The following is a 26,833-nucleotide window of genomic DNA, read 5'->3' as shown; positions in this document are numbered from 1 at the left end:
CCTCTGAGTGTCTTCATGGTGTTTGACGTTCTGAACATGAACACAGATAACAGAGTTGATCATCTAGTGACTTTTAGCTCGAATGTCTCTCTGGGGTAACGTTACATTCTAGGTTTCTCCACTTAATACATGTTTGTATCTGGACACTAAATATTAGGCCACTTGCTAATGTATTATATCCACAGATCTTTGGTGGTAATGATCTTGCAAAGCTTGACAATCTATGCACCCTACCATACTTCGGTTGCCAAACTGCATGCGCAAACTTACCTAAGTCATCATTGTTTACAAAGGGTAAAAGGGCTCTATAGGATGATAATATTTCATTGCTGTGATTACAGCTTGTTATGCTCAAAAAATAATTTGTTTGCAAATGTTTTACGCTATTTATTTTCATTAAACGTCAGCACTGCTACATTCACATAACATTTTGAAAAAGCTCACGTTTCCTGTAAATTAACAAAAAATATTTTTGCTTACTCAATGGTAATAAAGCCTTGACAAATAAATTGTGTGTACTAATTACATCAAAAGCCAACTAGGTACTGCAGGATCAGTGTAGGCATGCAGTGCATTTTAGAAAATCCAATAAAAACTAAAAAAATTAAAACAATCCAATCATAACTTACATATGACTCACTGTACATCATCATTTACAGTAACTATAATGAAAGAGAAAGGAACAAGAACATGTTTACATGCAGAGTTTCATTTGTAAAGTTAGACTTTTTAAACTTCTTCCAATTCCCCTTGGAAATTATAGCTTCAGAGTTCACGTTTAACTGACACGCTGTCAACTCGATAAAACATTTTTTAATGATAAATTAAGTTATTTAAACTCACTTTCTCACATTAAAGATAAGGTCAGGAAGCTAATATGACTCATAACATCGTATTCAATGTGTATGCTAAGGTGCTAAGGTATTGGAATGAGTGCCTGTTGGGACACAGTGTGTGTCAGTGTCGTCATCAGTTAAAGGGGGAGCTGACTCATGGGAGAAGTTTAAAGAAGCAAATGCTTGCTAATGCCTTACTATTTTAAACATGTCAGACTTTATTGGAAAGTGTTAAATTGTAAGGTTTTGGCAAAGGTGCATGTGTGTTGGAAGTAGTGAACATATGTCTGGATTTATGAGACTTGGATTATACTGCACGAGTTGTGTTAGGTATAGTTCTGCTGTTGTTAAACATGGCACCCATTTACTCCAATTCATCAACATTTTTGCTGTGTGAAGTATTCCTTTAGCGTGGGCTTGATTTAAAAAATAAGTGTTTTTTTCAAGGTTTGTTCCCCTTAAATTAAATGCTATGAGACTGCAGGAGTGCAAAATCATTGTTTGTTTTTCTAAATGTATATTTCATGACGGTAATGGATCAGTTTGAATGCAAATTGAAAGCAAAATTTCTTCTGACCCTTGATTTGAGAACCTAATCAGCAGCACAGATTAAACTCTCAATGAAGTGGAAATGAACAGGTAGTTCCATGTAAATCTCTATGTCTTGAGATGAGGCTTTCATGTTACCAAAGGACTGATAATGACTGCTCATGCAGCACCAAGGTCAGTGGCAGAGGAGTGCAAATTGATATAGAATGTCAGAAAAATGGACTCCTTAACTGTACGATATATATTTCTTAATATTTATGTTGTGTCTGATGAGAAGGGTGAGTCAGGTTTATGTTTAAAAACTAAGATTAAGTATCAGTTCTTAGTTGTATACATTGGATGACTTTGGAATGCGTGGGAGTTTATGGCTTAATCAATAGAATTACATAACTGGCCCAAATTTGAACTTGACCCTGTTTTAATGCGCTAGCAATACCGTTCAGGAGGAAACACCTAACATCTTTTCAATATTTTAGAAAAAAAAAGGAGCAAATAAACAGCACGACACCAATCAGTGTCTTCATGTTTTCCACACTCATTAAAGCGGACTATGTGTTAATATCTAACAGAGCCAACAAGAGGTCACCAGGTGAAAACAGCAGACAAACTCTGGATTATTTCTGAGACTATATACAGTAATGTAAATAAATGTTCAGGGTGAACACTAAATTATGATTCCTTCGGTTTTAATGATATTGATGATGAAAAAAATTATAATTCTGATAACAATAATCATGATAATGATGATGAAAAACAATGGTTATGTTGATTATTTGATATACTTTTGTCATCACATTTTATCCAACGGATCAGTATTTTAGATTTTGATGTTCCATATCTGGCAAATGAATGCTTGTGTTGCTCGCATTTATATGTAAACATTGCCATGTTTGTTAAAAACAATCGTGCAAAAGGAGTCTCCAAAAATTCATATATTGGTACTCTTAAGGGATTCATATTTCACCTACAAAATTAACTTGGTAGGTAATTCTAACAGGCAAAAAAAGAGCAGGTATTCATAATCAAAGGGCAAATTTGCTCCTTTGACAATAAACCTATTGACGGTATTAGAAAAATAAGTAGTTCCGTTTGTCATACTAAAGAGAAGGAAGTTCTCTCTCACACACACACACACACACACACACACACACACACACACACACACACACACACACACACACACACACACACACACACACACACACACACACACACACACACACACACAGTGACCGATGCAGGGCTCAGCCTTGTTTCATTCCAAAAGTCAAGTTTTTATATAACGATATATTCTGCTTCAATCCATACTAGTTGTCATTTAGCAAAATGAAAAATTTATCTGAAGTATAAAAGATGTCGGGGGAGCTAGTATCATCATTTACATTTATATATAATCACAATAACCAAAATATTTTTTTGGGTCATAAAATATGACAACAGACATTTCATTTGAAAACCTCAATCAAAGCTTTAAAATTAAAGATCTGCTTTTGGTGACACAATGTCTGCATATATGTGTTTGCTTCAAAATTTGTTTATAATGATTATAGTACTTTTAATTTGACATGAAATTAGTGATGAGTGATTGTTGATTCAGTATTCTATGCAAATTAAGCTTGGCGGATGTTTGTGCAGGTTGGACGTGGCAACAGTTAAATCCTGATGGTTCTTGGGGGAGGGCCTTGAAAAAGTCGTACTGTGTGTGACAAAGCTCATGGTACTTCAATGAGAAATTGGCCTCAGATTTGGTTTCTTAGAGCAGTTCTTTGTATTCATATATGATCACTATGTGTTTCAAATAAAACAGAAACGTCACAATATACAGTCTATACAGCGGAGAACACAATTAATTAACCCCTACCTGGCCTTTAATATGTATGGTGAAATACAAATACATGTATGGTTTAAACTTTCGTAATGTATCTCAGCAATGACTCCTAGTGGATTAGTGGATGCGGGACGGATTCGAAAACATGAACACAGTCATAGAATTAGTGCTTTAAAATGGCAATGTTAAATTGATTATTATGCCATCCTTTTTATCCACGTGTGTCGAGTCAAACTCCTCCGAAAAAATTATTGAATCTGCAGTATATCCTGTCTTTTCAAAAAGCATATTAATCATTTGTCATTGTATATACTTGAATTTATAATATCTGAATTCCTTATGGTGTTGGTTCATGGTGTTGGACAGTAAAATCTGCTTTAAACGGAACATACGCAGCCTCTCTTCTACAAACTTTAATTCATTTATGAGCTACCATTTTGACATGCAATTTTGAACAGATTTAGTGGCCCACAGAAATAATGTTTCCATTCCACAGTATGACTCATGCCATTTACTTATGATCTTTCATCTATTTCCGTGTGATCTCAATGGTCAAGACGAAATCTACCACTTTTAAATCATGAAATGAATGCCCAGGATTCTTTTCTCTTTTGTCTTGACCAAACGTGGATCCTGCCCATGTATAATCCACTGAATGGAAACAGTTTAATAGTTTTGTTTTTTAGGTTTTTTTTCGCATTGAATTTAAGTGGGGCTTACAAATCTATAGATATGCTACGATGTGGTGATATGGAAGTTTACATGCTCTCCTGCTCGCTTGTTGTAAGTCTGTCTGCTAAATTAACTGTAGTATCTTTTAATGAAGGCAGTACCGATTACTCATCACCAGATGACGTCGTCTCAGCTGGACACACACCAAAGCTAGTAGCTGGGCTGATGTTGATGGGACGGTCTACTTTCTTGCTATTGGCTGTTGCTGTCTCCTGACGACCACTTCCATTTTGCTTTGAATTCATATCAGTGGCAGTATTAAAGAGGTCTCTCCTTGCGTTTTCATTGGTTCCATTGCTATTGGCCTGGGCGGCTAGGGGGTCTCTAATGGTGCCGAAGCCTGTCTGGATCATTGACAGCGTCCTCTGATTTCCCTCTGGTCGCTGGCAGCGGTAAAGCCCGCGAAATGCTGAGCGAAACTTCTGAGACATAGCGTTGTATATCACAGGGTTTATAGCACTGTTGGCATAGATGCATGTCCGACAGAACAGGAGGAACCAGGCATCCAGATAAGGCGTGGACACAAAAGAGTTGATCAAAACTAAAGTCCGGTAGGGCATCCACAGTAGAGCAAATAGGATCACCACAACTGCCAGCATCTTTGTCACCTGTAGGGAAAAAAGAGAGATACAGCCCATTAAAAAAACATTTAAAGCAGATGGAATAGGAATTATTGTGTAAATAAAGCCTCTAAGGCTGAGTTGCAACAACGATGATTCATTTTAATTTAATAATAATTACATTTTAATTATACCTAATTAAATTATGGTTTAACTTTAAATTGGGTTGCACCAAACCTTAAAACTAGCTTAAAATGAAAAAAGATGAAATTTATACTGTAAATGTTTTAAAGCTAGGGTGGGTAATTTCTTTACTGTAATATTTGGCAAAACTGTCCTAATAGCCAGTCAGCTATATGTAGGTGAAGTGCTCTGAGAATATCTGCTCATAACTTTGCTCTCCCCTGCCTCTGTGGGCCGCACCCAAAAATTGCCACCGCTCATGTACACTTTGACCAATCAGAGCGAGGCTCCGATTCTCCGTTCTTATTGGCTGTGGGACTGTCCGGTCACCTTGGCAACGACGTTGGTGCGTCCCTGCGTGAGCGTTCACGAGCCTAGCGGTCTGACAGTTTTGTACTACTACTACGGCGGACAACAAATGAATAGCCATGTCTTCATCAACGGCCCATAAATTTCCCATTCCCCGGATACCATCAACTAACACCACTAAGACAGCGAAAAAAAGAGGAAAGACACTTGTTGAAAGGACAGCTACTAAAAGGGAGGCGGAGAGAGCTCGAAATAAAACCAGAGTAAACATCGGCGTGGCTTATGAGCGATGGAGAGAGTTACGTGACCTGAGAAACTTAAAATCGGACGCTGAGATGGCTACATTTCTTATAGACAGGTAAGGAATTGTGTTATCTCTCCATGGTATATTGTGATGAATATGTAAAGTGTCGGCTGGTATGGTTTTTACTAAGCAAAGCCATGATAACCGTTATATTACGGTTCTGTAATGTAACCATTTCAATACGGTTCTGTAGGATGTCTTGCATCAGCCCATGGTTCTTTTCCCGGTCCGTTTTATAGGTTAGTTATGGTCACACCAACCCTGTCGGAATAACACAGAGATTGTGCTAACACGTGGCCTAGGCCTCAACTCAACTGTGGATAATGTCCGAGTCACGTTTGTGTAAAAGCTACTTTGACACAACTGCCAAGATAAGCACAGCGAGGAAGTCTAGCATAAGATATTCCATGTATTGTTATAACGTTGTTGCAAGCTAGCAGCAGCCTAGCTCAGTTTCGCGATCGCTTTGAAGTGACGGTTTCCTTGTGTGTAATCTGGCTTTCTGTGTTATTTTAACAAATATATATATTTTTTTAATTCCGATAACGTTTTTCTTTGTTGACCAATCACTGTTGTGCTTCACCTGTTTTGGCAGTTATGAGAACCTCACATCCCCTACTTCATCCACACCATGCAAGCGCAGGAGAAACCTGCCTCTTCCCCCAGCTTCAAGCATACATTCAGAGACCCTCTTAGACAGGTGATCACTACCCCACCACCGTTTTCCATTAACATTTCCAAATTATGCAATTGTGTACATTTATTTTCAGCTTCCACCTTTATAGAAGACAATATAGCCTAATAACTAATTTCAAAGATCTTTATTTCATAACACTATTTATATTCTCAGAGCCGATGACTTCTTGGATGCTGAAGATGTAGAGGACACCAATCCTGCCACTACATTTCAAAGTATGGATACAAGGTAAAGAAAGAACAGTGGAAAAAGTTACTTCTGTATCAACTAATCAACATTAATACCTCTCCATTTATTGACTTCTCAAGTACTCCAATATGTTAATATTGTATTTTATTGTTTTTGTATTTGTAGTATTTCTCCACAGGTAACTGACATTGAAGTCATAACTGAAGAAGAATTTAATGACATCCGGAACTCTACGTAAGTGTGTCCTCGGCTCTAGTGTTCCCTTGTATGTTCCATCAAATCCCTGTATTATTGATGCAATACACTTTTTAAACTTAGCCCTCTAAAAAATCTCCTTCATAGAATTGGCTGGGCCGATAACACCTGGGAAGATGACAGTGGAGAAGATGACAGTTGGCACCCAGAAATGGAGATGGACGATGGGTCATCTTCAGAGGAGGAAGAAATGATGGGGGAAGACAGCGAATGCAGTGATGACAGTGACATCGATTACGTGCCTTATCTCTGTGTGCGGTATGTATAATAAATCAAATATCTTTGAGTGTTGTGACCCGTTTATCCATTGCTGGTTCTTGCTCACCGTAGCACATGATGCAACTAAATTACAACATGCAACTCAATTACGTCTATTTGCCATATCAGGTATTCAATTCAGTTCAATACAAAGCAAACAATTCCCATGACTTGGGACACGGTACAAAACTGTCAGCTGCCCCGAATTACATACACCATGCCAGGTGATAACCTAAATGCCTTCCCATGAACAATTAATCCACGCAGTAGTCACATAAAACGGCATATTCCCCAAATAACACGAAAAACAATAGTATAATTGCTCCAGCAACTTGCATGTTTGATATATCTGTATTGTGGTTCAGGCCTTTCAATACGCAAATGTTATTCCTAAACTCTGTAGCGTTTGTATATGTTGTTATCACAGGACTGGTGGAGCTCTCCAAAAGAGCAAATGGCTGGACACATTACCAGCTGTTGGTCTGGAGGAGACTGTTCATGACATTGATGATGGACACAATTCCTCAGAAGTGATACCACCGCTACCAGAGAAGACCCAAGTCCTCTGCAAGGAAGATATAATTGGACAACCAGCTTCCATTGTCTACCATAGCTGTCTTAAACAGCTGGCTCAGTATCTTGTCGTACCAATCCCCAAGTGCAACACAAAGGACCCAGTAACTGATGCTGAATGTGGAGCACTTAGACCATTTGAAGTGAAAATAACTTCCAGGGGCACATCAGTTGTCGTGGAATGGGTGAGTACTTAGTTAGCAATAAAGACATACTGTAGGATCATATATTTCACTTTGAGGGCAGTTATCAGTTATAAGCCAGGTGTCTACCACACAGATGGTGATTACATCAGGTTCCTGGTTCCAGAGAATTTGCCAAATCAACATTGATGACAAAGTCTGAGCTTTATTTAAATGTTATTTTCCATTCCGTGTCAAGGCAGGCCTTCGGAAAGGATGTTCAATTCTCCTTACCTGGAGTAAGGAGATATGCAACCATTTCTGGTATTGCTGTAAGACTGCACAGAACACTAATCAGTTCGGTGTAAGTATTGTTCTGTTTTGGATTTCACTTTGCGATTCCTGACCATTTCTTACATTTTGATTTTATTGATAAATTGACTTTGGTTATTTTATTTTATATTTATTTTAAAAACTTGTACTAGCATTTATATAATGACAAAATAGGTATTATTTATTGTGTAAAAAAAAAAACACAATAAGAAATGATGCAGTTCTGTTCTACTGTAGGATATGTGGACAGGTCTTCTCCACCATGTTCAAGGAGAGCATGAGTGGGCCCTATCTTGCTGTGAACATGGCCCCTTGTCGGCCGACAGGGAGAAGGAGTGGATCCAGAGTGATTCTGAGGCCTTTCAGGTTCTGTCAGAAATAGTGCTGGATGAGCACTGGCTGAAGAATGTGGAGAAGTTCCTGAGTTTCAGGTAAGTAAACATGTTTTCATAAGAAGGTTATTGTAAGTGGCTAAGTCCTGCTATATGGGCATTTGAGATACAGTGCTCAGGCTAATGACTTGGCTGAGGTGCTTGCTATACACTGTCTTACACTTGTCACAATACTGGGCACATGGTGTTATAAACACTATTCATGGTAATGGCTCTTACAAGCATATCTATAACGCTGTATTCATGGCCACTTTCAAATGAGCACTAAAGTTATATTATATGTGTATAGATATGGGGTCATAGCTCAATCATCTGTTTCTTTTATTCTGTAAGGTCAACCGCTGAGCTGGAATCCTTCCATAATCATATCCTGATGTATGCCAGCAAGCGATTCAGCTTTAGCCCACCTGTTTACAAGGCTCGCACCCTCTTAGCAGCGTTGGACTATAACCATCATGTTCACAGACCGGTGAAGAGGAAGGCTGATGGCTCAATAGAGTACGTTTTCAATAATTTTCATATATATATATTTCAGATTTACAATATTCTAAGCTGCATGACTGATGTGGATACATTGAGACATTATTTCATCCTGTGTCAGGTACTGCAAGCTCTACAATAAAAAGTCAAAGACTTGGAGTCTTTACACAGTGAAGGTGGAGAAGGACTACGGATACATGGCAGACCTGCAGAGTGCTATCCTAGAAGCCCGGCTGACATCAGACAAGGGTTTGCCAAAGACCAGAAAAAAAAGGCCTAATGTTGTGGGTCAGATGTGGGATGAGGGATGGACATGGCCAGGAGGTCAAAGATGAGGGATGGTTCCCGTTCCAAACACAGCTCCAGTAGATGGTGGGAAGCTTCTAGGTTCAGGTTTCTGATTCGAACCTGGCCAGGAAATGTACAATTACTTATTACACATTTATACTGAAAATTGGCTCGCCTGATTTTTTTGGTTAAAAGTATGACATGAAATAAACATACCTGCTCATTTGTGATTCGTTGAATCCTGATTGTTTCCACACGGGCCATGTCCTCTTGCCCTATCGTGTCAAGACCTCTCCGACCGCGACCTCGTCCCCTTCCTCTGCCCCTGCCTCTGCCCCTAGGCTGCCTGCCTCTAGCAGCAGGACGTCCGCTGACCCTACATATCCCACGTCCTGTGCTGCTAGGACCTGGGACATAATCGTCCCCAGAGCCAGCTTGGCTCTCTTCTTGGACACTCTTATAATGCAAAAAATTAGCGTTATTGTAGTACAATTCATGACTTCAAAACGTCAGTATATAATATATTGATGACCAGGTTACTAGCTCTGGCAGCTTATGCTAACGAACTACAGTTGCAATTAGTCTGCTATCTTGCTTGGCTGATACAGCTACCTTTCTTAGGCCTACCAGCGCAATTGCAATGATTTTAAGATAACATACATGTTATGTCTGTGAGTAAGATGTTGATGCTATATATGTACTTATGTAGCTATCAGCACTAATGTTTAATTACCTCGGAATCGGACATGGTGTTTCGTCTTCCTATCAATGTAACTGAATTCACATGAACGCGCATAACTGACGTTCGGTGGGAGGAGCTACAGCAGGTAGCGTGGCAGGGAGAGGCCAGAGAGCACGCGACGGAATCTCAACGGCTGTTTTCTCCAAAATCGCCCACCCTAGCTTTAATGTGATCTGGTATAAACTTACACTTGGGGAGGTTTAGTTTTTAAAATGGCTGCCATTTTAGATGGTTTAAGAAAAATAATCAAGTTCCTTGAAGGAATTCAAGGGTCTGACTCAACCCATTTGAGTTTTATGTTGCTGTTTTGGGGCTTAAGATAATAATAATATAATAATAATAATAATAATAATAATAATAATAGTAGTTAGTTGATGGGAGTATCATTAGTTATGCAAGTATTTAGCCACAAGCCAAAGTGGCTTGACCTGATGATAGCGCAAGATGAAAAGTCAGGAGAAAGTTCAATTAATCTTAAAGGGAGCATTAATGTCTGCACCAAATTTCACTGCAATCCATCCAATATACAGTGGGTACGGAAAGTATTCAGACCCCTTTAAATTTTTCACCCTTTGTTTCATTGCAGCCATTTGCTAAAATCGAAAAAGTTCATTTTTTTTTTTCGCATTAATGTACACTCAGCAACCCATCTTGACAGAAAAAACAGAAATTTTTTTGCAAATTTATTAAAAAAGAAAAACTGAAATATCACATGGTCATAAGTATTCAGACCCTTTGCTCAGTTTTGAGTAGAAGCACCCTTTTGAGCTAGTACAGCCATGAGTCTTCTTGGGAATGATGCAACAAGTTTCTCACACCTGGATTTGGGGATCCTCTGCCATTCTTCCTTGCAGATCCTCTCCAGTTCTGTCAGGTTGGATGGTGAACATTGGTGGACAGCCATTTTCAGGTCTCTCCAGAGATGCTCAATTGGGTTTAGGTCAGGGCTCTGGCTGGGCCAGTCAAGAATGGTCACAGACTTGTTCCGAAGCCACTCCTTTGTTATTTTAGCTGTGTGCTTCGGGTCATTGTCTTGTTGGAAGGTGAATCTTCGGCCCAGTCTGAGGTCCTGAGCACTCTGGAGGAGGTTTTCTTCCAGGATATCTCTGTACTTGGCCGCATTCATCTTTCCTTCAATTGCAACCAGTCGTCCTGTCCCTGCAGCTGAAAAACACCCCCATAGCATGATGCTGCCACCACCATGTTTCATTGTTGGGATTGTATTGGGCAGGTGATGAGCAGTGCCTGGTTTTCTCCACACATACCGCTTAGAATTAACGCCAAAAGTTCAATCTTGGTCTCATCAGACCAGAGAATCTTATTTCTCATAGTTTGGGAGTCCTCCATGTGTTTTTTGGCAAACTCTATGCGGGCTTTCATATGTCTTGCACTGAGGAGAGGCTTCCGTCGGGCCACTCTGCCATAAAGCCCCGACTGGTGGAGGGCTGCAGTGATAGTTGACTTTGTGGAACTTTCTCCCATCTCCCTACTGCATCTCTGGAGCTCAGCCACAGTGATCTTTGGGTTCTTCTTTACCTCTCTCACCAAGGCTCTTCTCCCACGATTGCTCAGTTTGGCTGGACGGCCAGGTCTAGGAAGAGTTCTGGTCATCCCATACTTCTTCCATTTAAGGATTATGGAGGCCACTGTGCTCTTAGGAACCTTGAGTGCTGCAGAAATTCTTTTGTAACCTTGGCCAGATCTGTGCCTTGCCACAATTCTGTCTCTGAGCTCCTTGGGCAGTTCCTTCGACCTCATGATTCTCATTTGTTCTGACATGCACTGTGAGCTGTAAGGTCTTATATAGACAGGTGTGTGCCTTTCCTAATCAAGTCCAATCAGTTTAATTAAACACAGCTGGACTCCAATGAAGGAGTAGAACCATCTCAAGGAGGATCAGAAGAAATGGACAGCATGTGAGTTAAATATGAGTGTCACAGCAAAGGGTCTGAATACTTATGACCATGTGATATTTCAGTTTTTCTTTTTTAATAAATTTGCAAAAATTTCTACATTTCTGTTTTTTTCTGTCAAGATGGGTTGCTGAGTGTACATTAATGCGGAAAAAATGAACTTTTTCGATTTTAGCAAATGGCTGCAATGAAACAAAGAGTGAAAAATTTAAAGGGGTCTGAATACTTTCCGTACCCACTGTATGTTAAGATATTCACCTAAAAACCACAAATCTGATTCATAGTGACGTTATAAGAAAAGCTAGGGGATCACGAAAGAAAGAGGCTTTATATGTTCTTTATGGTGGATAACATTAATGTTAAAGCATAAAATGAAAGAGCTAGCCTAGCTTCTTACACTAGCGTGTTGCTCTTAGCCGGCTTGGTAGTCAGACAGACTATGTCCATGTTTTATACAGTCTATGATGACACAACACACAAAACGGCAGCCAACCAAGAGATGCAAATGGACAGCAAGGACATTCAACCTCAAATGGCAAAGCACTGTAGCGTCTCAGAAAGGTGTCCCAAACCCACCACTCCATTGGCTGGTTACCATGGTAACGGCTCAGACAATTTCTGAACCCCTTCGAGACAGGGAAGGGGAAAAGAGCAAGTCATTCTGTAAGGCTCAAGTGATTAGTCTTATCAGTGGCCAATAACACCTACCCCCCTAGTCTCACCCTGCAGCCTCGTTCTCACTTGATACCAGGTATCATGCCCACGCCTCCTCGCAGCAAAATGCTATTTGAGATAAGGGTCAGTATCCGTGCCTTAAGCATTGAGCCAGTGACAGTCACCTCGGCAGGAAGTTAAAAAAGATAAACTCATAAACAACAAAGCGTTTAATTGAATACGAAGGAGGAGAGCTTTCTAATTATCTCTCCGCTGCCATGATGAGACAGAAAGTGTTGCAATGACATTTTGAATATGCATATTAACACTGTAATTATGTGGCTAAAGGAGACTTGACTCCGGCATTACAAACAAATCAGATTTTTTTTTTAGCTGGCAAACAGCATCCTCCCAGACCGAATCCAGGATTTCAACGGATGCACAGTTCAGCACACTGAGCCAAAGAATTCACATTTAGCCTCCGATGCTATCAACAGTGCTTCCCCATCTGTCCTCCTCGACATACACTTGAGGAGATCACAGACATGAAGAGACTCTCAGAGATTAAAACTATACAATCTCAAACCACACTGTATTAAAATCTAATCATAAAAGTGCCATTCTTTGGCATACACAAGTTTATCAAACTCCTATCAGATTGAGTTGGCCTATCAAAAGAATGAAAGAGCATGAAGTGCCCATTGAAGAACTGAGAGAGCGAAACCATCTGCGGTATTAAGAAAACTTCAATGTAAATCCCAAATCACATTATGCAAATCTTCTGCTCCTTGATGGAGCCCCTTGAACACAAGAGATTAGGATCTTCTCTCTGCTCTCGCATGAGAGTTAAGTTTCACCGAGGCCGTGTTCATGCAGAGACACTCAGGACGCACTCAGTGACACAGAAACAACCAATGCTGAAGGTTGCATGGGGAGGTAAAGCACTCAACAACCATTTAATTAAAGGGTTATCGTATAATCTGTGACCTTGCACAACCTGCAGACACAATCATTCTTGGTTGGAACAAGGGAGAAGTCCTTTTAAGGCATCCAGCAGTCCAGACATTGTTTAAGGGACTTGAAATGTGCTTTAATTTCATCACGTTTCATTTCTAACACAGCTCAGATGGGTATAAAACCCTCCGAGCTGTATCATAACTACAAAACATGAGCAACTGTGTTAGAAAATATCTTGTTATTTGTTAAAATTACAAGCCTATATCCGTTAAAACCTAAAAGCTGCAAAAACAAATGGTTTTATAACAACAATGTAAAAATTAGTAATTTAAAATGTCTCACTGTACAGCACCAAACATTAAAGCAAAAATGTTAGCACCTAGCTGCTGAACAATAGTGGAGCATCTAGTAGTTAAAGAGCCATGTTTTTTTCTTAGAGTCGGTGGAGACCAAAACAGAGCTAATAGGAGAGTCAATGTTGGACATGCATTCATCAGGTGGATATAAACAGGACTCAGAAGTCCTGTTTAAGGCCATTAATGTTGTTACTTCGGCAGCAAGGCCATCAAATAAAACAAGGATTTTAAGTCCAGGGTATCATTTAACTTAAGGGTCAAAGGTGATTTAATTTTGAAAACATAGGCTAAAATAATTATCAATGAAATAAATAAAAAATGAAAACCAAATATTTCACAAAATAATTTATTGGCATCTACAGATCAAAATCTGCAAGTAGTTTTTTTGATGTGTTCTAGCCTACAGACCAAGTTAATAGAGTCCAGTTATGAACATGCATTGAAAACTTCTGGCAGTGTTTTCCTTGTTACAAATACATGCATCCTCATTATTTATTGTCTTTATTTCACACATAATGCCTGTTAGCAGAAGGTGAATGCTTACTTTAAAGACCACAGATAGGGGGTACAGGAAAAGGAGCCTGTTTTGGATGCATCACCTCAACCAGTAGAGGAGACACTCCGCAGCTCCATCAAAAATAGACTAGAACTATTGAGGTTCAACCACTAGCACTTCTGAAATTTGCTGTGGTGCATCTGGTGGAATCACAAGCATAGTCTAGAGTGGCCACAACAGCTCCAGCAGCCACATCACATCCAGAACATGCTGCAGCTAGACCAGGTGACTTTGGTCATAAAAAGCCTGGTGTTACAGCAGTTCATACAGGGTTCAAAATCGAAACCACCAATGGTTATGTACACAGCGTTTCACTTGAGAAATAGGCTGAAAACAGGTCAGATATGACATGAATACTACTTGACTGTTTGCCTCAAAATCAGCCGTTCACCGTGACCCCAAGGGCTAGACCATATTTTCTAATCAAAGAATAATGCATGGACGTTTTTTTTTTGTTTGGAGTTGAGAATTGCTTTCTGGAGAAATTATCACTGATGTAGTCTAAATTGAAAAATGTTATTCAAAGTCTGTGGGATAACGATTTTCTGTGAACCATCCTATCTACCTCGAATTGGCCAAACGCTCAAAGCTCAAGCTGTTTTCTGTGTAGATGCCTATGTTTATAGACAAAAAAATGTGTTGTTTATGCTGTCTCTTTTCTAATCAGTCTGTACTGCTGTGCTTTATTATTATAGACCCACACACACAGAAACTGTAATGAACCTTTGCATTTGACACTTCAGCTTTAGGCTAATTTACGCACCATTGTTTTGCATAGAGTTCAGATGTTTTCTACATCTGAACTCTGCCTCTCTCTTGTTCCACTCTCCTGATTTGACACTCAATCTTGGATCCGTGGTTTAAAAATCCTTTGTCAGACTGACTTCGATTTATTGGATAGCCGTGATTCAATAGGAGCATATAAATTTGGCCCAATCCAGCTCCATGGCTGGAAGAAAATTATGGAGGAGATAGAGCTACTTTTGTCTTCTTGTAAATGTAATAATAATAAAAAGGTGCAATGTGTAGTCACTGGCCACCTGTTCCAAAGAAAATAAGTGCCAGCATTTCACCTTTTGTACTGGGTCCATACAATCTAAATTTACATTTATGTATTTGGCATAAGGTCAAAACTGATACTTCTTTACACTCTTATGAACATTTTAGTTATTTTCTAAATGTTTTAAACAAAAATTTGGTCTGGATTTACACATTGCACTTTTAAGAGTAACAAACAACTACAGTCATTTGGACATGACCTACCTGGGTGGAGTGGAAAGAAATAAAGTACATTTATAGACCAATCTCTATTTAATTTTTCCTAGAATATGTGAATACTTTTATACAAAAAAATCTATGTTTAGTACTTTGGCTTTTCAATTACAACTTTTAAGTAATAATAATGTAGACAAAACGACTCCTTTCTGGGCTAAAAATAACTAACCTTTCTGAGTGGCGTTTGAGGGTAGATTCTTTCAACGCCTGAGAGAATATATTCTTCATCTGATAGCAGTGTGCAGCAAGCATGCAACCCAGGAGAGAGAGGGGCTTTTCTCAGTAAGAAGGCTCTTTGACTACTTAGCCTGTGGAAGAAAAGCCATTACCACCACCATTGCCATCAGGGCCTTGTAACAGCCAGGACGGCGAGCCGACAAGAGGCCACTTTTCTGAGGAAATGGCTAGCAGGGACATCGTCAACATGCTGTAAAGAGGGAATCACGGCCTCTATGTTCCCAGCATATCACACACACAGCCAAAGACGTGACCGGGGTCAAATGTGACTAAAGCTATCGCACAGAAATGAACTGATAGATAAGACAGAATGTAACAGCGAGAAAAGAGGAGCCCAGAAGGGGTTGATGCGAAAGGGGGCGCGGGGTAAGTGCTGGATGAGTCAGAAACCTGTTTCCTGGAGGAGAGTGCGCTCTTTGGCCGGGCCGGGCGACCTCCCTTCCCCGCTTCAGAGGCTTCCCTGCAGCTCCGACGCAGTGTGGTGGCGCTGTTGTCACAATGGTTGGGCAGAGGGCTGGAGGGACATAAGTGTGTTGTTAGATGTGTTGGTTGGTTTGGTTTCTTGATTAGATAAAGATATTAGGACGTGGTTTGATTTAACATGCCCTATAGGGTTTTTTAACAGGTCTCGAAATCCTGCAGAAAGGCTAAACTGATTTTTTGAATGCAAACAACAAACCTTTTTTGGACCTTGATATTTGTTGTCATAAACACAGTGTATTTAATAATAATAATAATAATAATCAATCCTTTATTAGTCCCACAATGGGGAAATTATTTCTCTGCATTTAACCCATCCCGGAGGAGCAGTGGGCTGCAATGAAGCGCCCGGGGAGCAACTTGGGGTTAGGTGTCTTGCTCAAGGACACCTCGGCATGTTGCTGGTAGAGGGGTTTGAACCACCAACCTTGTGGTTACGGGACAAGCGCTCTACCTCATGTGCCACAGCCGCCCATCAGTGTCGGTTATAAATGTCATCAATCTTTAATCTTTAATCTAAAGCAAGTTTTCAACTCTATAAACAAAGTAAGAGACATCCTGATGTGTCCCTATTATGGGTCAATATCCAAAACCACTGGAGCCCAAAACCACTGGAACCTAAAGAGATTTCCATTTCACCTGTCTCTTACAAGCTCCATGCCTCCAGTTTTGTAACGCTTTTTGATATAAATCTTAAAGGCCAAGCTGACATTAAAAAAAAAAAACACTGACATCATCAAGGTTGTTCTATCAGGCTTGACAAGGCTCTAACAGAGGCCCAGAAGTCATTGTGCATATTTTTTATGATGGATAAACTGATATATTACATGCATAAAATTGGTAGAGTGACCCTTATATATGAACAAATTTACTGTATGTATTATTATAGTTTGAAAGACCTTTTTTACAGTACCTGAGGTAGAGGACCCGTGCTATCAAGCCATACAGCACGATGGCGAGGAGCAGCGGTATGACGTAGAAAATGGCAAAGTCGAGGAGGTAGATGGGCAGGTAGAGCTCCCGTTTCACTTTGTAGCCACACTGCACATGTCCATCCTGGCTGACCTGAATGTCACACAGTTATACAATCATTTACAATGATGCTACTCTCAGAAATGGCACAGAGCTCTTAAAAAGCTTTTCCCATTCCCCCTGCAGTTTTTTTTTTTTTTTTTTTTCTGTCTGTAAATATTATATTTCAGTTATTGTGTTTTTCTACTGTTTTATTGCTTATTTATAATACTTTTTTTATTTATTTATTTTTCTTTTCATTTTTTTTTTTTTAATCTTGTCTTTCTTTACTATGTCTCTTGTGTGCACTTTAACTCTATGCTGCTGTAAGCCTGCAAATTTCCCCGCTGCGGGACTAATAAAGGATTATCTTATCTTATCTTATCTTAACCAGCATACGGACAAAAGAGGCTAGGTAATCACAAATGTTTTATTCCTCTGTTTATCTCATCTCTCATTTATATCATCACACTATGCAGTACCTGTGAAGGGTGCTATTTATTTATATAGCCCAAAAGTGTGTTCAAATAGAAATGAAGCAATGTAAGAATTTATATATATACATACATACATACATACATACATACATACATACATACATACATACATACATACATACATACATACATACATACATACATACACACTGACCTTGTATGTAAGTTGCATGTCTGTCCAAAATGTCATCACATTTTATCCTATTTGACATTTGTGTAAAATTGTCATAGTTAACTATAAATACTGTAGTTACGGTGTTTTGTGAGGTCAAGTGACTTTTGACCACGTAATTCTGATAAGTTCAACCTTGAGTCCAACTGGATGTTTGTGTGATATGTAATATAATTCCCTCCAGGTGCTCCAGTAAGGTCAAAGTGATCCTGACCTTTGACCACAAAGATCCAATCAGTTAAATTAATCCTTGAGTCCTGGTGAATGTTTATGCAAAATTTGAGGGAGGCGTTCCTGAGATATTGCATTCACCAAAAATGAAATGGGATGGATGGACAACCCAAAACATAATGCCTCCAGGCACAGCTCTCACCAGCAGACATTTGTACCGTTCGCTTTATTCAGTGTAATTTTACATTAAAAAAATGATTGTACCATCCATTATCTGTAACAGTTATCTTTTACAGGGTTGCGAGGGGCTAGAGTCAATCACAGCCGACATTGGGTGAGACGATTGGTTTACAATGGACAAGTTGCCTATCACAGGGAATACACATGGAGACAGACAACCATTCATGCTCACATTCACACCCACAGGCAATTTAGAGTCAACAATTACCCTGACCCAGGAGAAAGAAGACTCTACCCAGAAGGACCAATCAGCGGGTCAAAGTAAGAACCCCTTTTGCTGTGAGGCAGTACTAACCACTGCACCACCATGCCGTCCCAGGTTAAACCAGTAACAGACAAAATGTAATGGAAAAATGCAGTGTATTTATCTAACCTGAATGTCCACCAGGAAAAACCACAGCATGCAGTAGACACAGGTGAAGATCCAAACCACGGCAATGATCCGCTTGGCCCGGGACACCGTGCACACTGTCTGAGCCTTTATTGGATGGCAGATAGCTATGTACCTGCATGCAAAGAGGAAATGGAGGGTTCAAACTCAAACGTAGCTGTCAATGTTTCAACTACTGACAATCTGTTGGTAAGAAGATATCAATGTGTTATTTATGCAATGTTTTTCCATTTTTTAGATAAAAATCTTCAGTAGAGCACCGACCATCGGTAAAGAATTTTTTTTCTGTCCAGGTCACACCAAGAGGAGAAAAAAAGACTGATGTGATATGCGAAGAATATCCTTTTTCGACTTAATATCGACTCTTTCACTGTAATTCATTAAACAGATAATTTCCTCTATCATAAGAGAAATAAGGTGATGTTAGAAGACGGAACAGGTTGCACATTCCTCTCTCATTGCATGTTTTAACTTAACTGCTGATGTCTGGTTTTACTACCTTTCATGCAGCTATTGGTTGACATTTATTTCCATACATCATGAAAGGTTGTACAGTCTGCTATCGAAGGTTACGATATTGTAACCATGGTTCTATAAGAACAGACGGAGCCCTCTACTGGAGGTAGGTCATAATCTCCCCTGAACATTTTCAGGCTGTCCAATTTATCTGGTGGGGGCCGTGAGTTCATCATAATTCAATTCAATTCAATTCAGTTTATTTTGTATAGCCCAGAATCACAAATTACAAATTTGCCTCAGAGGGCTTTACAATCTGTGCACATGCGACATCCTCTGTCCTTCCCTCACATCGGCACAGGAAAAACTCCCCTAAAAACCCCTTTAACAGGGAGAAAAAAAGGAAGAAACCTATGGGAGAACGACAGAGGAGGGATCCTTCTCCCAGGATGGACAGAATGCAATAGATGTCATGTGTACAGAATGAGCAGCATAACAGTTCTTAGATACAACACATTCAATGTATATGACATAAATGATTCATATAATAAGACTACTTATAATAACAGCAGCAATTATTACAGTAGAATTATAGCCATGAAAATAGGGATAGTAATGTGACTAATAATAATAATCGAAGTAGCAGTGGGTGGCAGTCGGCTCACAGCAGGAGGCACGACTACGGTCCAGGTACCACAACGATTCATGGAAACCTGCAGAAGGAGAAAGCAAAAGGGCTTCAGGGTGGAAGTAAAGCTAAAATGCTTAATGGTACAGGTAATAGTAATAGTAATGTGACTAGTAATAATAATAATGGTGGTAGCAGTCGGTGTCAGCAGGGCCGTAGCAGGATGCACATCCACGGTCCAGGTACAGCCACGATTTATAGAAGCCTGCGAAGCGAGAAAGCACAAAGACTCCAGGGTAGAAGCAAGTCAATAAGCGTAATAGTACAGGCAATAATAATAGTAATGTGACTAATAATGATAGTGGTAGTAGTAGTGGGTGTCAGCAGGGCCTCAGTAGGTGGCACGATGACAGTCCAAATATAACCCCGATTCCTGGGAACCTGCGAGGCGAGAAAGCACAAGAACTCCGGGGAAGAAGCAAAATCAGTAATGTGCATAAATAGGAGATTAATACATAAAGAAGGAGGGAGAGAAGAGGAGAGAGGAGCTCAGCGTATCCTAGGTAGTCCCCGGCTGTCTAGGCATATAGCAGCATATCTAGGGGCTGGACCAAGGCGAACCTGAACCAGCCCTAACTATAAGCGCTATCAAAAAGGAAGGTCTTAAGCCTGCTCTTGAAAGTGGTGAGTGTGTCTGCCCCCGGACTGAAACTGGAACCTGGTTCCACAGAAGAGGAGCCTGATAACTGAAGGCTCTGGCTCCCATCCTACTTTTATATACTCTAGGAACCACAAGTAACCCTGCATTGATTGAGCGCAGCTCTCTAGTTGGGTAATATGGAACTATAAGTTCCTTAAGATAAGACAGTGCCTGACCAGTTAGAGCTTTGTAGGGAAGTCTGGGGCCCCCTGCTTGAGCTGCTCCCCCGCGACCCGACCCCGGATAACGAAAATGAGATGAGATGAGAGGTAAGTAAAAGAATTTTAAATTCTATTCTTGATTTAACAGGGAGCCAGTGCAGAGAAGCTAATACTGGAGTAATATGATCTCTTTTCTTAGTTTTTGTTAGAACACGTGCTGCAGCATTCTGGATCAACTGTAAAGATCTAAGAGACCTATTAGAGCAGCCTGATAATAAGGAGTTACAGTAATCTAGTCTAGAGGTAACAAATGCATGAACTAGTTTTTCTGCATCACTTTGAGACAGGATTTGCCTGATTTTCGCAATGTTACGTGAATGAAAAAAGGCTGTCCTTGAGATCTGTTTTATATAAGAGTTAAAAGACAGATCCTGGTCAAAGATAACTCCAAGGTTCTTAACGGTAGTGCTGGATGCTAGAGCAATGCCATCTAGAGAAACTATATCGTTAGATAATTGAATTCGAAGGTGATCTGGACCTAGTAGGATAACTTCTGTTTTTTCAGAGTTTAACATTAAAAAGTTACAGGTCATCCAGGTTTTTATGTCCGTAAGACATGCTTGAAGTTTAGAGAACTGGTTAGTTTCATCTGGCTTAATTGATAGATATAACTGGGTATCATCTGCATAACAATGAAAGTTTACTGAGTGTTTTCTGATAATATTCCCCAAGGGAAGCATATATAAGGTAAATAAAATAGGTCCAAGAACAGACCCCTGTGGAACTCCGTGACTAACCCTGGTTTTCATCGAGCTTTCATTGTTTACATATACAAACTGAGATCGGTCTGATAAATACGACTTAAACCAGCTAAGTGCGATTCCTTTAATGCCTATAAGATGCTCCAATCTCTGTAATAGGATTTGGTGATCAATGGTATCAAATGCAGCACTAAGGTCTAGCAATACAAGTACAGAGACAAGTCCTTTGTCTGAAGCTATTAGAAGGTCATTGGTAATTTTCACCAGTGCCGTCTCTGTGCTATGATTCACTCTAAATCCTGAATCCATAACTTGCCAAAGCAACCTTGCCTCTCTTTCTCCCACACGGGGTGGAACACAAAAAGCCTCCAGTTGCATGACCCGTGACCTGAAAGAACTCCTCAAGTTCTTGTACAACGCCTTGAGAGAGGAGGGCTCCAGAGGCTAAAAGGAAATCCAAAGGCCATTGGCGTGTGAATGGGTGTGAATGCTTAGATAGTCCTGATGGGCAGGTGGCACCTATATGGTAGCTCCTGTCATCAGTGTATGAATTGGTGTGAATGGGTAAATGATATGTACAGTAAAAGCACTTGGAGCCGTCGGAAGACTAGAAAGGCGCTATACACAAAGCTGTCCCTCTCAGAACTAAAGCCTATAGAGGACACCCCAGATCTGGGGGACAGTCCAGGGTCATTACTGCATACAACGGCACCTAGCAGACACAACTGCTCCCGCCTCACTCTCTCCAACAGGAAAGGGATGAGATGAAACAGCATAGAGGCATAAAGCAGCTTTCTTGGTCATTGCATGTGTGCAAAATCCTTTTACCCAAGGGGTGGATCGTGCAACTGTACCAGCGAAAACCATAGCAGGCAGTGGGTGTTGCCTGGTTGGCAAACAGATCAACTTCTCCTTCCTAAGAATGTGGAGAGCCATCGGGGCCAAACATCACCTACCACTCTAACCAGGCAGGGGGAATGGTAACCAAGCTCTGCTTGAGTCTCCTGGCATCCAAGCAAAGGCTGGCAACCACCTCTGTAGGCGCTGCATGTGCAGGGGCCCCAGTGGTACCACCGGATGTGCAACTGCCACAAACCCCAGCGTCACATAACACTGCGACACAGTTGCAGACTGCTTGCAGAAAGGCCGTCCATCTGTGGTCCGACAGAGTGGCCAGCAGACTGCACTTTTCTGTGATGCAAAAAACAAACAAATGGAAAAGCAGAATTTGATGACATGAGTGGAATAATAAATATCAAGGAATTTGCCAAAATGTGGATGCAATTTATGAAAATTAGGGTTTTCCCTACCATTGTGATATTTTTTACACAGCAACTAGGATGCATGAACAGACGAAAGCTATGCCTTCATGTTTTGGTTTAATTTACGGGCACGCTGTTCTCTCCACTGGTCTCTGAGGGCAAGGCTCAGCTCCTGCACACAGAGAGGCCCTCTGAGATAGCTAGTATAGTACACACTTTTCCACGAGCCGCTGTTTTGAGCTTTTCTAACAAAATCCAGAGGTCGTAGGCAAATTGGCGTTGACTCAGCGCTCACTGTTGAAAGACTCATCTATCAGCATAATTATCTGATTCTTCAGGGAGCAGGAGACTGCACCCCTTCCAGTTTATTGTGAACCCCAACTTAGTTAGTTGTAAGATCAGCCATGGCGATGAGGCCTTTGAGACCCTCATGGCTCGATCTCGCAGCAGCTGAAGTGCCGTGTCCACACATCTGCTGAAGGGCCAGGGCACAGCTGAACGGCAGACTGTAGTCGTAACCTATTCCCTAGAAGGTGAAACGCAGGAATCTCCTGGTTTTTTTAAAGCAGCAACAGACATCAAGGCACTGCTTTCACTCTCTCCCATTTCCTGTGTGGATATCAGTGAGGGGGAACATGGAAATGGCCGAGCCAGTGATATGCTCCGTGATGCTTCACCTGCTTGCCTGTAAACACAGCAGCTGGCCTGTCACTGTGTTTTCCTCCTGTCTCCATTTGGGGAGTTGAAGGAGACTGTACTGCACTATATCAGGTGAGGTGTGATTTTTGACAACATAATGGCGAGTAAAGTATTCATGAAATGAAACAGCACTGCTGTGACCACTTAAACTATCATAATCGTTCGGGCCCACAGCCTTTAGCAGAGGTGGGGCGGGGACGGTGTGTGTGTTGGAGTGCGTTGTCAATGACAGCCATAAAAAGTGATACAGTTCGGGGCCGAATTCAATCAGATGCCCAGGGACGTCGGGGGGTTGAGAGGGGAGAGACGTGCTTTTGGTGAAATGTGAAATGTGTGAAATGTCATTACTGCAATGTAACTGTGCCACTAGTAAAGTGAGCAGTCACGTTGTATGTGATGTATTACCTAACCATCTTTAAAGTCTAGTTTATTCACATGACTCAGGTGGTTTAGGTGGTAGAAATGCATTGAGAAATATAAAACACTACAGCATGGTTTGGAAGTATAGTTTGTTGCACAGGAAGCAAATTTGGGGATATCCCTCTCACTTTCTGCTGGCATCTGGATTCAGTGAAGGTGAATGGAATTTTGGTTTAGAAGGAAATACTTCTTTGATAGCGAACAGTTCCAATCAAAACTAAGGTTTATCCATAGTAACTGGGGCGTCGTTTTTTTGAGAGATATGTTTTTTTTTCAAGATAATTGAATTGATTGAAGCAGCTAAGTTAATTCCATTAACCTCCATTGAACTGGTGTGGTGGAATACATTTTAGATATAGGTATCTCAAGACGTAGATAAGTAAACCCCAAACTATCTGCATTGATAGATACTACTATTACTGCAGATAATTAAGAAAACATGTTGTTTTTTTGTCATTTGGGTTGTGTCCCAACAGTTCATAACTACTTGATCCAAAGTCAAAACGCAATTGTTTACCAGCCCTCTATATACAGAGGGTAACATCTACGAGAGTACTATTTACACTTTGTTGAACTGTTATTATTTATATGTTAAATTCTGCTGCACGGGCCATTGCAGAGACCGGCACAGTCTGTGGAAATATTGGATGCAAATCCATTATATATATATATATATTCTTTTTTTTCCAGCAAACTGTAGATGTCTGTGGGGTCACAAATATTCTTTTGAAATTACAACCCATTGCTGGAGGCTGTAAAAAGAAAATTTGTACGCAGTGCTGAGTTTTCCTAAAGTTAAACAATAAATTGTTTGTCCATCCAGAGTGGACCATAGTTTTCTGATCTGTCGCTTTGGTGGCCCTCAGAGAACAAATTGATCTACAAAGAGTACACATGCAAATAGACAATACACTGGCAAATGAAGAGAACGTCTTGAAAACGCTAGCTTAGCATTTTGAGAAAACACAACTAAATACAGAAAACACAACTAAATACAGAATCTGGCTGCAAATACAGAAAACACAACCAAATAAAGAAATAGTTAGGAATAAAGTTTTGTCGACCTGTTTCCCGGTGTTCTCCCCCTCCCTCCTGTGTCTGTCTGCCTCGGCTCTCTTCGGGGCATGGTTTTCCTTACGCTCTTCACCCACTCTGCCAGGTTCATCACACACCATCAAGCCTGCAAATCAACACTTAGCCTTGCCCGTACTCTCCACCATTCCCTCCTGCCAGACCAGCCACTCATCGCCGTTCAACTGGCCACGCCAACTTGCCACGCCAACTTGCCACGCCAACTTGCCAGCCACTCTCTGACAACACTGCCACATCATCTTACCTCACCATATTCCCTGCCTCACTCCTTCAACACCACAACACCACCAGCTTCTTCGGATTTCCCCAGATCCCCAATTCCCCTCTACATAAATTTACAATGAAACTATTTAAACCTTTTCCCTTGCATCCCTTTTGTCTGTGTCTGCGTCTAGGTGTCCTTGAGTTTGTAACAGAACCGCACTGCAATTACAGAAAAAAAAAAGCATGTGAAAACTCAACAAAATGAAGCTCTAGCGTAAGCTCAGTCAGGAAGACTATACTTTTGCATGCTGTCGTTTAAATATTATTGTCTCTCTGCCTTTAGTATGTGACTGTTGCTGCTACATGCTCCCCTCCACCTCCCAATCACAGCACAGCCTTCATCAGATTCATCAGCCTCATCAACTCATTCTATCAGCTCATCATTCTATCAGCCTCATCAGCCACCACCACCACCAGTGTCTGGACTCCACGGGAGGGATTTATCTTCCTGCTGCTCAGGGCAAATGTCCCTCGATTACAAGTCCCAGAGCCAAAGACTCTGTGAAGACTTTATCACACATCATGTGTTTATAATAAACAATTATCTTTTCCTCATCTGACTCGTCTCTCCTGATTCAAATATAGAAACGTGTTGCAAATAGAGAAAACGCAAGCAAATACAGAAAAGAGCTTCAAATACGGAAAAATACAACCAAATACAGAAACACACTGCGTTACAAACGTGTAACGTGAGAAAAGGTTGTTTTATTTTCGCATGCGATACGGACAGTATTGCCTGTGAAGAAAGTCCTGTGTTTGTCTGACCCCTCCAACCTGTGTGGACTCGCTCATTGTACTACGTCGGTTGTGTTTTTAATGATGACGCAGGTTATTATTTGCAATAATTAAGTTACAACGGTTAGGCTTTAAGGGCCACCATTTGATGCCCCTATCAGCAGGAAGTCATTTGTCTGTATCTTCAAAACCTTTTGAGGGGCACAGACCCTTTGTCGCTGTGGTTATAAAAATAAACATACGTATGGTTTAGTTAAGGGAATGGAATCTGGGTCATGGTTAAAGTAACATTGACTGTCAGTAGCAAACGAGTAAACAAACACCAGTCTCCTACGTTACAGTTCCATGTTTGTAGTCTTATTCATCCATTACCTCCTCACTACACAGACTTTGTGCTCAACAACGTCTCAATACTTCCTCCTTTGCTGGAGGAAGTACAGCAATCTGTTGGCAGTGGTTTTCTTTAAAAAAGAAAAAGGTTTTAAATAAAAATTGGCCAAGACATTGGCTTGCATCAGACAACATCACCGAGCCCCACATTGTTTACCTTGCTCGCATATGCAAATTAAAAGACAAAGCATTCTCCTGTATGTCAAATAAGTAAAAGTCAAATGAACGCCAATACCAGCTCAAAACAGCACAATCTAGCAAAAGCTGTAGTTGTAGTTGGTTGTTCATCCATCCTCACCTCTCCACAGTGAAGGCAGTGATGGAGCAGGAGGACACGTTGATGCCCAGGTACTGAAGGTAAGTGATCCCCAGACAGCCGGCGTGGCCAAAGACCCATGTGCCTGTCAGACTGTCCGACACGTTGGGCAGCCCTGCAGCCACCAGCACCGTAAGGTCGGCTATGGCAAGGCTGACTAGATAACAGTTGGTTGGTGTCCTCATGTGACGGGTGGTGAGGACCACGAGGACCACCATGATGTTCCCAACGATGCCCAAGCCACACACCAGCAGGACCAGGAACACCGACACCGTCTTGTACTCCAACGACTCGGAGATGGCGTCACTGGGACTCAGAGAGATGTTGGTGGGGGTGTCAATTCTGGAGCTCCCGTTGTCGGTCATATCTGCTAACGGCTTGTCTTTTATACCCCAAGTGTTTGTTAATC

At 40.8% G+C, this 26,833-nt stretch overlaps 1 protein-coding gene across 1 annotated transcript; it reads right to left on the bottom strand.

The window, feature by feature from the left end:
* Positions 1-4,049: 4,049 nt before the first annotated feature.
* Positions 4,050-26,789, bottom strand: LOC129116476 (thyrotropin-releasing hormone receptor-like). Its single transcript, XM_054627353.1, has 5 exons — positions 26,407-26,789; positions 18,523-18,655; positions 16,972-17,123; positions 15,969-16,092; positions 4,050-4,553 (listed from the first exon to the last, which is right to left on the bottom strand). The coding sequence occupies exons 1-5, from the start codon at positions 26,787-26,789 to the stop codon at positions 4,050-4,052; spliced, it is 1,296 nt and encodes a 431-aa protein (XP_054483328.1).
* Positions 26,790-26,833: the final 44 nt, after the last annotated feature.

The sequence above is a fragment of the Anoplopoma fimbria genome, unplaced genomic scaffold (genome assembly GCF_027596085.1).
Source record: "Anoplopoma fimbria isolate UVic2021 breed Golden Eagle Sablefish unplaced genomic scaffold, Afim_UVic_2022 Un_contig_8676_pilon_pilon, whole genome shotgun sequence".
Classification (NCBI taxonomy): Eukaryota; Metazoa; Chordata; class Actinopteri; order Perciformes; family Anoplopomatidae; genus Anoplopoma; species Anoplopoma fimbria.
The sequence above is the reverse complement of the archived record's forward strand: the minus strand, read 5'-3'. Positions and strand labels throughout refer to the sequence as shown.

What these genes read in the sequence shown, in the direction of transcription:
- LOC129116476 (XM_054627353.1), bottom strand. Translation starts at nt 26,789, where the DNA reads ATGACCGACAACGGGAGCTCCAGAATTGACACCCCCACCAACATCTCT. An exon ending in TTTTCCTGGTGGACATTCAG is followed by an intron (nt 17,124 to 18,522) that starts GTTAGATAAATA and finishes TGTGACATTCAG; the next exon opens with GTCAGCCAGGATGGACATGT. An exon ending in GCACGGGTCCTCTACCTCAG is followed by an intron (nt 16,093 to 16,971) that starts GTACTGTAAAAA and finishes ATGTCCCTCCAG; the next exon opens with CCCTCTGCCCAACCATTGTG.